General features: G+C 36.9%; 1 protein-coding gene across 7 annotated transcripts in view; it reads left to right on the top strand.

Moving 5' to 3' along the window:
• Positions 1–15,090, top strand: part of CATSPERT (catsper channel auxiliary subunit tau) — a 182,634-nt gene that overhangs the window by 150,850 nt on the left and 16,694 nt on the right. For all 7 annotated transcript variants that reach the window (XM_086719275.1, XM_086719274.1, XM_086719277.1 and 4 more), the window contains one exon: positions 421–479. In XM_086719275.1, coding sequence (XP_086575401.1) covers positions 421–479 — 59 coding nt within the window. The remainder of the gene's footprint in view (positions 1–420; positions 480–15,090) is intronic.

Genomic DNA, 15,090 nt, shown 5'->3' with positions numbered 1-15,090 from the left:
AATACTATTGAAAATAGTAATTGGACTTATTAGGTGACAGACCCAAGGTTACAGTACATCAGGAGTCAGAGCAAAGGGAGTAGTAGTAACAAAAACAACAAAAGTTGCATTCTTTTTGTGCTTATTATGTTCCAGACCAGTGTTAGATGCTTTAGCCCTTAAAATCACATGCCTTATGGCAGGGGATCTTTATCTTTTGACAGATGGAGGAAATTGAGACAGAGAGAGCCAAAATAACTTGTCCAAAGTTAGATGGTTATTTACAGAGACTGTTTGAGTCCAAGCAGTCTGGTCCCAGAACCTGTGCTCTTAATTGCTATGCTGCACCATCATTAGTTAGAGACATGCCTATAGATCATGTTTGTCAAATGCCACAAGTGCTAACTTATTTATATAATCTTTTTCTTAATTCTTTTTCAGATAGGTTAATGCAAGATAAGTTCCATGGACAAAAAAATTCAAATAAAAAGGGCAAATCAGTAAGTAGATTGATAGATCATTTAAAAATCATTAATATTTTACATTGTTTTGAATTAATATTTACTGATATTATTCTGTCATCAAGCAAGCATATGCATTATTATGAATCTGTTATAAATAAAATTTATTATATATTTATCCTATATATTTATCATATAAAAATCTATAAATTATTATAGAGCACTATAAACAACATTAACTTTAGCAGGCTACACTTCTGAATTCTTTACTTCTGCTTCCCCCCATATATCTATTGCTTAGTGGGCAACTCACAATAGCACTAGGGAAGCATAGACCACCTCTGCCCATCTGTTTTGATATGAATAGTTTTAAAGAAGCCATTCTCATCTCTTTTGTCCATTAATACTTGAAATTAATTATAATGGATTCCTCTTCTGCGTCTTGAAAATAGCAGTAAGTATTGCAGAAATGGAACAGGGGTGTGTGACTTAGGACAACCAGGCAAGAAAGAAATACTGACATGGAAGGTGAGAAGAGAAATAAAATTTTGGTCTACTTCCTATTTTACATTCAGTAGGTAAGAATCATCTCTCACAAGGGGAAAAAATCAAAGTGCTTTTCCTTGTAATTTTTAATGACTAACTGACTCCATAATCCAAGACTTTGGAACCCCCTACTAATATTTTTTGTAGATAGTAGGATTTGGTATATGAATATCTTGAACTTAAAAGACCTTATAGTGAGGTAGCAGAAAGACTCATTTGGAGTAAACCATTATATATACAGTAACATAATTGTTCTAAGTGAGATAAGTTTACAAAGTACAGCAGGCATAGGCAAAGTAGCATTGACAGTTAAAGATGATTTGACAACTAGCTTCAGATTGAGCCTGACTGCATATTAGCTATGGCACTTTAGGTGATTTAGCATATTACCACCAAAGCAATATCCTATCTTTTATACGATATTTGACCATAGTCTTTTCTACATTGGAGTAAGGTATTTATCTTACTTATCTTTTTATCTTCTGGCACCTGGCACAGTAGTACAAAGTAGTCACCCAATAGATGTTATATTTTGTCTGCCACATAGATTTTGTCTTTTTGCTGTTACCACTAATAGTTTCTTTCTACCAACTGCTTTGTGACAGCCCCCTAAAAGTATTGGTAGTGTTAGGCAAATGACACTCTATAGTTTTTATTCCCAGATATCCTATACTCCTGATCCCCTCTAGATCACTTGCAGCCAAGGCCAAAGGCCACCTGTGGATGTGAAGAACTGCATGCCACAACTTCCCAAGACTCTAGATTGGAGGCAGTCAAGGCCCATGTGGGGACTGGTATATTCAACTCAGCTAAAACCCTGTAATTTCTCTGTTAGACACACAAACACATACACACAATATTTATATAATTTATATGCAAAAGCTCATCACTGTATAAAAAAAGATAAAGGATAAAGGAAAAAGAATTATCATGGCATTAGGAAGAGGCATGGTGGAGGAGAAAGAACAGCCTTCATTTATACCATTAAAGTAGGAATCAAGATGAGATTATCCTGTAAGTCCTAGGGTAAGGACATCCCAGATTATCTTCACAAATCTGTAATCTTGTAATACTACTGTTTAAAGTAAAAAAAAAAAAAATAAGGGTGCTTGGGTGGCTCAGTTGGTTAAGCATCCGACTTCAGCTCAGGGCATGATCTCATGGTCCATGAGTTTGAGCCTGCGTCAGGCTCTGTGCTGACAGCTTGGACCCTGGAGCCTGCTTCTATTCTGTGTCTCCCTCTCTCTGCCCCTCACTCTGCTTGCACTCTGTTTCTCTCTCTCTCTCAAAAATAAATAAACATTAGAAAATATTCTAAAAAATAAAAAAATTAAAAATAAAGTAAAAAAAAGTGTTACTATAAAAGCATTGAGAAATTAAATAGTAGTGATAAAGGAACCTACAAACATTCAAAAGCTTTATATTAAAATGAAGAGACTTCAGTTTGGACAAGATGGAATAACCCCATTCCTCCTAGATTCTTCCCATCACAACTAAAAATATATATACCTTTAACAAACAAGCATAAGAAATCTCTGAAACAAAGAAAGAAGAAGGTAGGCTTCCTGGGGATCTGAGGACATAGTGTGAGTTTTCTAAGTTTCCTTATTTGTTCCTAATATATTCTCAACAGGATACTGCAGAAGCCTGCAACTAGAAGCTGCCAATAGGCACAGACTAAAGCTCCAAGGAAAGCCTGTTCCCTCTAACCAAGAAACCCAGAAAGGGGTAGGCTAACAGCAGTAAACTGTTTTAGCAATGCCTGCCCTACTCCAGCCAAACTCCAATGAAAAAATTACACTCCTCTCCCAGCACATGGTTTCAGTGGATACAAGTAGGAAGTTGATCTTTTATCTCATACTCCACCCTTACCCCTGATAAACAGGTGGCACACTGTGGTTTCCCCATTAGGTGGAAGTAGGACTGAGCAGGCAGCTGTTCTGCTATCTCCACCCAGCAGAACAAGGCAATACTCCGATATCCCTTGATAGGATAGTGTTGGTGGGGCTAAGCTAGAAGCTGATCTTCTCATCCCCTGGCTTGTGAAAGTAACCAATACTCTGATTCTACCACCAGGATGGTATCAGTTGGGTCCAATAGCCAACTGAGCCTCCATCCACACTTAGTAGCAACAAAATTTAATGAGGCTGTGTAATGGGAGTCTTGGCTAGCACTAGTTTTTCCCTTGCCCCCTATGTCAGTAGGATCCAGTAGGGAATTGAGCCTCCATCCCCACCTGACATCAATGAGGCAAAACTAAGCAGTGGGGAGACAGGCTACTTGGCACTCTGTTTCTCCTTCCCCAATCCCTGGTGTCAGGGGGCTTAGTGGAGAGATGATATTACACCCACATTGGAGGTAAACACCCTCATTGGAGGTAAAATGTGGTTCAAGTGGCTGCCTCACTTTCATTGAGAAGGTGTTATCAGAGTCAGGGAGGATGCTCAATGTTCATTGTATTTGTCTTCAATACGACAGTATGAGTCATTGCCCCACTTTTGCTGGGTGGTGTCAGGGATACCTGGTAGGAAGCTGAACATGTACATCCACCTGGCTGGCCCCATGCTACATCCCAACAGGGTGACTTCCTGCTAAAAATTTTTCTGGGGGGCACCTGGGTGGCTCAGTCAGTTAAGCATACAACTCTTGATTTCTGCTCAAGTCATGATCTCATGGTTTCATGAGTTTGAGCCCCACATCAGGCTCTGTGCTGACAGTGCAGAACTTGCTTGGGATTCTCTCTCTCCCTTTCCTTGCCCCTCCCCTGCTCGATTTCTCTCTCTCTCAAAATAAATAAACTTAAAAATACATTTTTTAAAGAATCCAGGGTCTCATAATATAAGATCCTATGTATCCAGGATATACTTGAACATCATTTTTCATACCAGGAACCAGGAAAATCACAACATAAATGAGAAAAGATAATCAAAAGATGCAAACACCAAGATGAATCATGTTAAAATAACTGACAAGGAGTTTAAGCAATCACCATAAAAATGCTTCACCAAGCAATCAGAAGTTCTCTTGAAACAAAAATTATCAGCACATAGAGGTTGTAGAAAAGATCAATGGAAAGTATAGAACTGAAAAAGGCTAACCAAAATAATAATCTCACTTAAAGGGCTTAATAGTAGATTGGAGATGACAGAGGATAGAAGCAGTGAATTTAAGAAAATACCAACAGAATTTACACAGTCTAAGCAATAGAAAGAAAACAAACTGAAAAAAATTAACAGAGTTTTAGGGACCTCTTGATCAATAGCAAAAGAGTTAACATTCATATTATTTGAGTTCCAGAAGGATTGGAGAGGGGAGAGGGACAGGGAGAGAGGGAGAAGGAGGAAAAAAGGGAGGAGGAAGTGGAGGAGGAGGGGGAGAGGAGAAGAAGAAAAATGAAAGAGCAAGAGTATTTAAAGGAGATAATGACTGAAAACTTCTCAAATTTGGTGGAAGACATAAACCTAATAGATTCAAGAAGCTGAGCAAGTCTCAAAGAGGATAAATCCTAAGAAATCTACACCAGGTCACATCATCATTGCACATTTGAAAACTTAAAGAAAAAAAAACACCTTGAAAGCAGTCATAGAGAAACAATGCATTATCTACAGGGGAATATCTATTTGAATGACAGTGATTTTCTCATCTAAAGTTATGGAGATAAGAAAGAGGTGGCACAACATTTTTTCAAGTACTGAAAGAGAAGAACAGGCAATTCTACACCTGGGAAAAATATCCTTCAGAAGTGAAGAGAAATAAAGACATTCTTAGATAAAGGAAAACGAAAAGAACTTGTTGGTAGCAAACAGATCCTTAATGAATGGCTAAAGGAAAGTCTCTAGGAAGGAAGGAAGAAAAGAAAAAGAAATGAAAAAAGAAAAGAGAGAAAATAGAGAAGGCTTGGAACTTCAGAATTAAAAGAACATAAGAGTGGGCAAATATTACAGACTATCCTGCTTCTCATGAGTTTTAAGATGTTATGGTCAAAGCAAAGATTATAACACCATCTACTTGATGCACGTTGTAAGTAGAGGAAATAATTAAGACAATAATATTCTAAAAGTGAAGGGGCCTAAACAGTAAGATTTCTATACTTCACTTGAAGAGGTAAAATATCAATAGCAGTAAATTGTGATGTTATGTAAATATAATACCACGACTAATGAAACTATAAAAAGCAATATACTCAAAAACAGCATAAATAAATCAATGTGGGATTCTAAGAAATATTAACCCACAAAAAAAGAGGAATGAGAAATAGAGGAAACAAACAGAAAACAAATAAATAATAAAATGGCAGACTTAAGCCCAAATATGTCAGTAATTACTTCAAATATAAGTGGTCTAAATACACTATTTAAAAGAGTCAGCAGTGGGGCGCCTGGGTGGCGCAGTCGGTTAAGCGTCCGACTTCAGCCAGGTCACGATCTCGCGGTCCGTGAGTTCGAGCCCCACGTCAGGCTCTGGACTGATGGCTCAGAGCCTGGAGCCTGTTTCTGATTCTGTGTCTCCCTCTCTCTCTGCCCCTCCCCCGTTCATGCTCTGTCTCTCTCTGTCCCAAAAATAAATAGACGTTGAAAAAAAAAAAAAAAAGTTGGCGGTGTGAATAAAAAACGTGACCCAACATTATGTATTGTATAGGAAATAACATAAAACTTACATGTTTGTTTTTAACAAAAGCAAAAGAATGGGGAAAGATATGACATGCAAACATTAATCATAAAAAACAGCAATGGCTGTATTAATATTGGATAAACTAGATAGACATTAGAAAATTACTAGAGACAAAAAAGGATGCTATATAAAATAAAAGTGTCAGTCCACCAGGAAGACATAGTAACCCTAAAGTAACAGGGCCTAAAAATATATGAGACAAAATTTGATAAAGCTGAAAGAGGAAATAAAATCCATAGTTAATTGGGTATGTCAACAGCCCAGTCTCAGTAATTTATAATTACTAGACAGAAAAAAATCAGCTAGTAAAAGACCTGAACAAAAAAAGCCAACAAGACCTGGCACTCTGCCCAACAACAGAATACACATTGTTTTCAAGTGCTCATGCAACATTTAGATTTTATGGACCACATCATGGATCATAAAATCAACTTCAGCAAATTTAATATAATTGAAACCATATGAACTTTTATTCTCTGACCACATTGGAATATAGAGGGCTGAAGGAACTTGGGGGCTGATCAAGGAAAAAGATGACCATAACATGGCTTTAGCACACACATGCCTTATTTGAGTGACACTTTAATAGGTTTGAATGTGGGGGGAAGTCCCTCACAGCATGAGACCATCCAGCTATAGAACAGAGGCCACCACTTCCACATAGCATGGAAATTCCTGGGTGACAGGGTTATTGGAGAGGTGGTTACATATCTAGGTCATTTCACTCAGCAGGGAGTCTCAGGGTCAGAGAAGTCTAAAGGGCAGCAGGGACTAGAGGTCTTTATATACCCAGGATTTATCTTATCTATGGCTAGCATATGTTAGGCACAGTTTCATATGGTATGCAAAGCAGGTGGGCTTTAAATAGCTAATTTGGGTTATTTTTATTATTTTATTATTTTTAAATGTTTATTTTGAGAGAGCACATGCAGGGGGAGGAGGAGGGAGAGAGGAGAGAGAGAATCCCAAGTAGGCTCCATGCTATCAGGGCAGAGAGTGACATGGGGCTTGATCCCATGAACCATGAGATCATGACCTGAGCTGAAATCAAGATTTAGATGCTTAACTGACTAAGCGGCCCAGGCACCCCTATTTGGGTTATTTTTAAAACAATTGGATGTACACAAATTTTAGTTTGGCGCTGGCAGGCTTTTGAGCTAATGGGTCTCAGCCTGTTTTGAAGAGGTAAACAACCTGGTAGGTGGAAGTATATAGAAGCCATCTTTGGGTCATTTACATAGCATGGAATCAAACTAGAAATCAACAACAGAAAGACAACAGAAAAGCCTCCAAATGCTTATAAATTAAACAATACACTTCTGTATAATCTTCAGGTAAAAGAAGTCTCAAATGGAATAAAAAATACATAGAACTGAGTACAAAGGAAAATATAACATATCAAAACTGATAAGACATAGTTAACACAGCCATTGAGAGGAATGTATAGCACTAGATGCATACACTGGAAGATGAAGACTGTCAAATAAATAATCTAAGCTCTCATCTCAAGAGCTTAGAGAAAGAAGGGCAAACTAAACCCAAAGCAAGGAGGACGAAGGAAATAATAAAGATAAGAGCAAATATTAATGAATTTGAAAACTAGAAAATAATAGAGAAAATCAGTGAAACAAATGAAGGTGACTCTTCAAAATCAACAAAATGAATAAACCTCTAATAAGAATGGCAAAAATAAAAAGAGAAAAGATGCAAATCACCAACATCAGGAATGAAATAGAGTATATCATTGTAGAATTAAACAGATAATAAGGAAATGCTGCCCAGAAATTTAGGTTCATATATTTGACAACTTAGAAGAAGTGGACCAAGTCCTGGAAAACCACACACTATCCATGTCAATTAAGATGAATTAATCAGCCTGAATAGTCTTACAGCCATTAAAAAAAAATTGAATTGGTAATTAAAAGCTCCTGGAAAAGAAGTGTCCAGGCACAGATGGTTTCACTGGAGGATTTTACCAAGCAGTCAAGAAAGAATTAACACTAATTTTACCCAATCTATTTCAAAAAACAGAAGATTAAACAGTACTTCCCAACTAATTTTATGTAGCTATTACCTAAACCAGATAAAGACAAGGAAGGAAGGAAGGAAGGAAGGAAGGAAGGAAGGAAGGAAGGAAGGAAGGAAGGAAGGAAGGAAGGAAGAAAGGAAGAAAGAAAAGAAAAGAAAGAAAAAGAAAGAAAGAGAAAGAAAGAAAGAAAAAGAAAGGAAGGAAGGAAGGAAGAGGAAGGGGGAAGGAAGGAAAGGAGGAAAGGAAGGGAGGAAAGAGAGAAAAGGGAAGGGGGAAGGAAGGAAGGAAGAAAAAAGAAAAGAAAGAAAAGGGAAGGGGGAAGAAAAAAGGGATAAAGAAGGAAAGAGGAAAGGAAAGGGAAAAGAAAAAAGAGGGAGGGAAGGAAGGAAGAAAAAACTACAAACAGTATTGCTCATGAATTTAGATGCATAAATCCTCAACAGAATATTAGCACACTTATACAGCAAGTATAAAAAAATTATATGCCATGCAACGCTGGTTCCACGTTTGAAAATGAGTCCATGTAATTCATCATATCCAGATGTGCAAGACATGTTCAACATTTGAAAATCAGTCATGTAATTCACCATATCAACAGACTAAAGGAGAAAAATATGATATCAGTTGACACAAAGATTTTTTCACAAAATTCAACATACAATCATGACATAACTCTCAACAAACTATTATAAGGTAACTTTCTCAACTTGATAAAGTGCATCTGCAAAAATCTAGTTTACATTAACTCAATGGTGAATGCCTGAATGCTCTTCTTCAAAGATAAGGAATAAGGCAATGATATATGCTCTTTTTTAATATAGTACTAGAAATTTTATCCATTGTAACAAAAAAGAAAAGGAAATAAAAGTCACATAAATTAGAAAAAAAGAAATAAAACTATATTTTCAGATGGAATGATTGTGTATAAAATAGAGTCTAAAAACAACAACAATAACACAATATGAGAAATAATAAGTGAGATCTGTAAGGTTGGAGGATACAAATTCAAAATGAAAAAATAAGTAGCATTTCTATATACTAACAATGAAAATGTGGAAACAAAAATTTAAAAAACAACATTTACAATAACTCCAAAGAAAATTACATACTTACAAATTGAACAAAACATGTAAACAATCTGTATGATAAAAATTACAAAATGTTGACAGAAAGAATCGAAGGCCTAAATAAATGGTGGAACATACCATGTTCAGGGATTGGAAGACTCAATATGGTAAAGATTCAATAAAGTAAATACTATGTATTTACCCAAATAATCCAAAAATAGTAATTCAAATATCTTATAGGTGTCAAGTAGTATCCCATTGTAGTTTTGATTTGTATTTCCCTGATGATGAGTGATGTTGAGCATCTTTTCATGTGTCTGTTGGCCGTCTGTATGTCGTCTTTGGAAAAATGTTTATTCATGCCTTCTACCCATTGTTTTTAATGTTTATATATTTTTGAGGGACAGAGAGAGACGGAGCACAGGTAGGGGAGGAGCAAAGAGGGAGGGAGACACAGAATCAGAAACAGGCTCCAGGCTCTGAGCTTTGAATATACTTTGAATATACTTTTGAATATACTGTGCCATTCCCTTCAAGCCTGTAAGGTACTGTGGAGAGATCTGCAGCTAGCCTTATGGGTCTTCCCTTGTAGGTTAGGAATTTCTTTTTTCTTGCTGCTTTTAGGATTTTTTTCTCTATCATTATATTTTGCAAATTTAACTACAACATGTCTTGGTATTGGCCTGTTTTTGTCGATTTTGATGGAGTTCTCTCTGCCTCCTGGATTTGGATGTCTGTTTGCTACTCCAGATTAGGGAAGTTTTGAGTTATTTCCTCAAATAAGGCTTTTGCTTCCTTTTCTCTCTTTTATTCTTTTGGTACTCCTATGATACAAATGTTTTAATGTTTGATGGAGTCATTGAGTGCTCTAAGTCTATTCTCATGTTCTATAATTCTTCCTTCTCTCTTTTGTTCAGCTTCATTGTTTCACATTATTTTGTCTTCTATATCACCAATTCATTTTTCTGCTGATTCCAGCCTGCTTTTTATTGCCTGAAACCTTTTTCCAATCTCAGTTATTGCATTCTTTATTTCTGATTCTTTCAAAACTTTTATCTCTGTGATAAGGGTCTCCCTGATGTCTTTCATCCTTTTGTCAAGCCCAGTGAGTAACCTTATGATTGGTGCTTTAAATTCTCCATCAATCATGTTAGTTAGTTATGTCTTTTCGCTTGGATCTCTGGCTGTGACCTTATCTTGTTCTTTCATTTGGGATGAATTCCTCTGTCTTGGTTTTGTCTAAGGCTCTGCCTTTTTCTCTGTGTTAGAAATGCCAGTTATATTTTCTGCACCAGAGAGCAATAGCTGTATGAGAAGTGGCCATGTGGTTTCCAGGGCCTGGTGCATCAGGGAGTGTCTCTAATGTGTACTGTGTGCGCTCTGCTGTTGCGTTTTGGCTGCTGTATCCTTTAGGCTGGTCATCTGTGGAGGTTCTCCCTGCTTGCAGTGGACAGTGTTTGGTCCTTGCCCAGAATGTGGTGAGTTTAAACTAGGTGTTCTCTGTTCTACTTGTTAAATGAGACCTGATAGTTCTTTAACTAGAACTGAAGCCCTACAGAACTCTTTGTTTGGGAATGTGGTGTGGGTAGGGGTTTTGCTGGTTTCCGGGGTGGGGCTCATTGCACTGGGACTGAGGCAAGCTTGACTGAGAAGGGAAGTTCTGCCAGAGAGCAGAGGTGTAGAACTTGGTGTAAGCAAGTTAGGCAGCCTGTGTCAATGCTGGATTGCTTCTCCCAGGTGACTGTGATTATGCTGAGAGGTGGGGAGGGAAATGGCTCCAGCCAGCTTCTTTGTCCATGGAGAGAGATCCTCCCGCATGCTACCTCTCAGGGGCTGACTCCAAGAAGAGCAAATAATCTCCCCCCTTGTGTGCCCGAGGTGTTCTTCAAATATTTGCTTCCATGCTGTCTGCCCCCAGGTTATTTGGGCCCTTCTCTCCAGGAGATGGGCAGTGCCCTCAGTGCTCTATCCCAGCCAAGCTGACTGACCTTTAAAACTCTAAGCTTTAGGGGCGCCTGGGTGGCGCAGTCGGTTGAGCATCCGACTTCAGCCAGGTCACGATCTCGCGGTCCGTGAGTTCGAGCCCCGCGTCGGGCTCTGGGCTGATGGCTCAGAGCCTGGAGCCTGTTTCCGATTCTGTGTCTCCCTCTCTCTCTGCCCCTCGCCCGTTCATGCTCTGTCTCTCTCTGTCCCAAAAATAAATAAACGTTGAAAAAAAAAAATTAAAAAAAAAAAAAAAAAAAAAAAAAAAAAAAAAAAAACTCTAAGCTTTAAGCCATGCTGGTGGCAGACTCACAAAAATCAGCCCCTCTCTTTTTCCCAGCCAGTGGCTTTGAGGAAATATTCTCCTTGTGTGATCCCCTATGTGCCATACTCTCTCTCAGCCTTCTCTGCAACTATGGCTCCCTCCCCTCTGCAGTACCCATGATCCATTTCTCCTCTAAACCATGTCTACACACTTCCTGCCTTCTTCAATGTGGCCTCTTATCTCCCTTTAGTTGTATAGTTTATTCTGTCAGTCTTCAGGGTGATTTCTGAGGTATTTAGGATGATTTTTTAAAAATTTTATTTTTTAAGTAATTTCGACACCAAACATGGGTCTCCAATTCACAGCCCCAGGATCAAGAGTCACATGAAGACACCCCTAATTAGGATGTTTTGATAGTTATCTAGTTGTGTTCACATGACGAGATGAGCCTAGGGTCTTCCTACTCTGCTACCATCTTCTACACCTCTCCTGATTTAATACAATTTCTATCTGAACTCCAGCTCTTTGTAAACATAGACAAGGTCATTCTAAAATATATGTAGAAAGGCACAGGGCTAGCATAGCTAAAGTTATCTTTAAAAAGAAGGTTAAAGTAAGGGGTATCTTTTTAACTGATGCTAAGTCCTACTATAGAGCTACAATAACCACAAATTAAGACAGTGTGCTATTAGAGCTGAGAGAGACACAAATATCAATGAAACAGAATAAATATGCCAGAAATAGACCCACAAAAACATGTCTGATTTTTGACAGTTATGCAAAAGCAATTCAATGGAGGAAAGATAGCCTTTCAACAAGTGGTGTTGGAGCAACTGGACATCTGTTGCGAAACAAAACCAAACTCTGACCTAAGTCTCATGCCTAAAATAAGAAACAATAATAAAATCAAATACTGGTGAAATGTTGAGAAATTGCTCATGGGAATTAAGCATTTACAGCCACACCTGAAAATAGTTTGGCAGTTTGTCAAAAAACTATGCAACTGCCATGAAACCCAAGAATTGCACTCTTGAGCATTTATCCCAGACAAATTCTTATATTCACAGAAAAATATAAACACAAATATTCACAGCAGCCTTATTCATAATAGCCAAAAAGTGAAACAACCCAGATTGTCTTTCAGTTAGTGAATGGCTAAATAAACTGTGGTACATCCATACCATGGAATAACAGTAATTAAAAGGAACAAAGTATTGATATATACAACTTGGATGAATCTCCAGAGAATTATTCTGACTGAAAACAGCCAATTGCAAAATGTTATACACTGTATGACTCCATTTATATAATATTTTTGAAATTACAAAACTATACAAATGAACAGATTAGTGGTTCCTAGGCATTAAATAGGGAGTGGGGGCAGGAAAGAAATGGATGTGACTGACTATAAAAGGACTTTAGGGATTCTTGTGGAAATGTTCTGCATCTTGACTGTATAATGTCAATATCCTGGTTATGATATTCTACTACAGTTTTGTAAGATGTTACTATTGAGAGAAACTAAATAAAGGGTTTGAGTTCTATTTCTTACAACTCATGGGAATCTACAGTATTTCAAAATAAAGAGTTGAATTTTTATAAAGTAAAGAAAAGGAAAACTTACCTTAAATATTGTCCCTAAGGATGGTAGTCAAACCTGTATATACAACAGATAAACTGAACAAGATAAATTCAGTTGGTAAGCCATAAAACAGGTTATGTATGATTAACAGATTTAGAAGTTTGAAAGAATCTATCGCCTAGGGCAATAAGCTTGTAAATTGAAGACATCAGAATTCTAGAACAAATTCATAAAAGTCTAAGGTAATTGCTTCACAAAGTCACAAAATCTTCAGAATTCTGTGGGGAAATAAACTTTGAAGTTGTTTGAAGTTAAAAGAAGACTTTTTTATGAACCAAGGTAGACAGTGTGTTAAAGAAATGCAGTATTTTGAGACAAACTTCTGGAGTGCTAATCTGAATTGGAAAGGACTAACAAACATCTCTTTCAACTCATAGCTCATTCAGGTGACAGTCTTTCAATAGTTCCTTCACATTTTTAGATCCCCTTCATAAATTAAGACTTTCAAGATACAGCTTAGTTTGTTTCTGTTTAAACCTTGACAATGACAGGATGCTAAATCATTTCCCCAAAGGTCAGGATGCAAGAAAGGTGGGGAGGAATGGGGAATTTGATTTTACCTACCAATTAAAGGCAGTGTTTGGTGATGGTAAGAGAACTAGTATGATATAGTAAAAAGACCTTGGATTTTACAGGCAAAAATATCTAGGTTCAAATGCAGATTCTTCCACTTTCATGGTCATATAACTTTGGGCAATTTACATATGAGTTTCAGTTTTGTCATCTGCAAAATGATTATACTATCATCTATTTCAAAGAATTTTAAAGGGCTTGGAACATAACAGTCACTTACTAAATGGTAAGTATTATCTTTATTCACCTGTACAAGTATACCATAGGATAAATATGAAAAGTAGACTTGTTGGATCAAAATATACGAGTGTTTTTGGGGCGCCTGGGTGGCGCAGTCGGTTAAGCCTCTGACTTCAGCCAGGTCACGATCTCGCGGTCCGTGAGTTCGAGCCCCGCGTCGGGCTCTGGGCTGATGGCTCGGAGCCTGGAGCCTGTTTCCGATTCTGTGTCTCCCTCTCTCTCTGCCCCTCCCCCGTTCATGCTCTGTCTCTCTCTGTCCCAAAAATAAATAAACGTTGAAAAAAATTAAAAAAAAAAGAACATAAGAGTAGAAATTGTTTAAAAAAAATATATACGAGTGTTTTTAATTTTGACATAAATCCTGCAAGATTATCCTTTAAACCATATTTACTAATTTGTGTTTGCACCCACAATGTAAGAAAATATTCACTATTCCACACCCTGTTCATTTTAGTTTTTGTTAGTTGTTCACACAAAAATGATATTCCATTGTTATTTTAATTTACATTTTTCTGATTATTAATGAGTGAACAATTTTCACCTGTTTATTATCCATTTGTATTTCTGTTGACTCAGCCCGTATATGCAAATTGGGTGTGTGTTTATATGTGAGAACGTTTTATATATTTCAAATAACAATACTTTGTTATCAATACTGTTTGTTATCTATGTTTTTAAACTTCTTTGGAGTCCTTACAGCAATTTTAAATTTTTATATTGTCGAATCTGGCACCTTTTCCTTTGTGGCAGTTAGTTTATAAATTTCTTAGAAGGTATTTCCCCTTCCCAAGATTATGTCAGTATTTTCTTAGATGTCTTTCTAGTACAGGTTTTTTATGTTTACATGGGATTAATTCACTTATACTTTTTTTTCTGGTATGAGGTAAAAATCTACTGATGTTTTTGTTGAAATAGATAGGCAGTTATTTCAACACAGCAAGCACCCTCAGAGATATTGCAGGTTTGGTTCCAGACCACCACATAAAGTGAATATCACAGTAAAGCAAGTCAAATGCATTTTTTGGTTTCCCAGTGCATATAAAAGTTATGCCTATATTGTACTGTAGTTTATTAAGTGTGCAATAGCATTATGTCTAAAAAATGCAAATACCTTAATTTAAAAGTACTTTATTGCTAAAAAATGCTAACCATCATCTGAGCTTTCAGTGTTGTAATAAATGATCACAAATCAGCACAAGTAGAAAAATAATGAAAAAGTTTGAACCATTGTGTGAATTACCAAAATGTAACAAAGAGACACAAAATGAGCAAATGCTCTTGGAAAATGGCACTGATACACTTGCTTGACACCAGGTTTCCACAAATCTTCAATTTATTTTAAAAAAGCAATATTTGGGAAGTACAATAAAACAACACATGATAAAATGAGTCATGAGTGTACATATTAGTTGTCCATATAGTTAACATATTTTTGTCTGTCAGTATCCCTTCCTGAGGATATCATCCCTGCCTCAACTCTGATCCTTGGTGTAGTTGACAAACTTGATACTGTCTCTATGGCTACCAGGATAACCATATAATTTGATATAAGAATATTAAGAGAAATCTTTATTCTTTTATAGCAAGAGATAGCTGTGATCTAAGAAAGAATGCATTAAAAAAAAAAAAACACA

The sequence above is a fragment of the Puma concolor genome, chromosome C1 (assembly GCF_028749965.1).
Source record: "Puma concolor isolate L17-30 chromosome C1, mPumCon1.1.hap2, whole genome shotgun sequence".
NCBI classification, from domain to species: Eukaryota; Metazoa; Chordata; class Mammalia; order Carnivora; family Felidae; genus Puma; species Puma concolor.
Note: the sequence above shows the minus strand (reverse complement) of the source record. Positions and strands in the feature narration are given on the sequence as shown.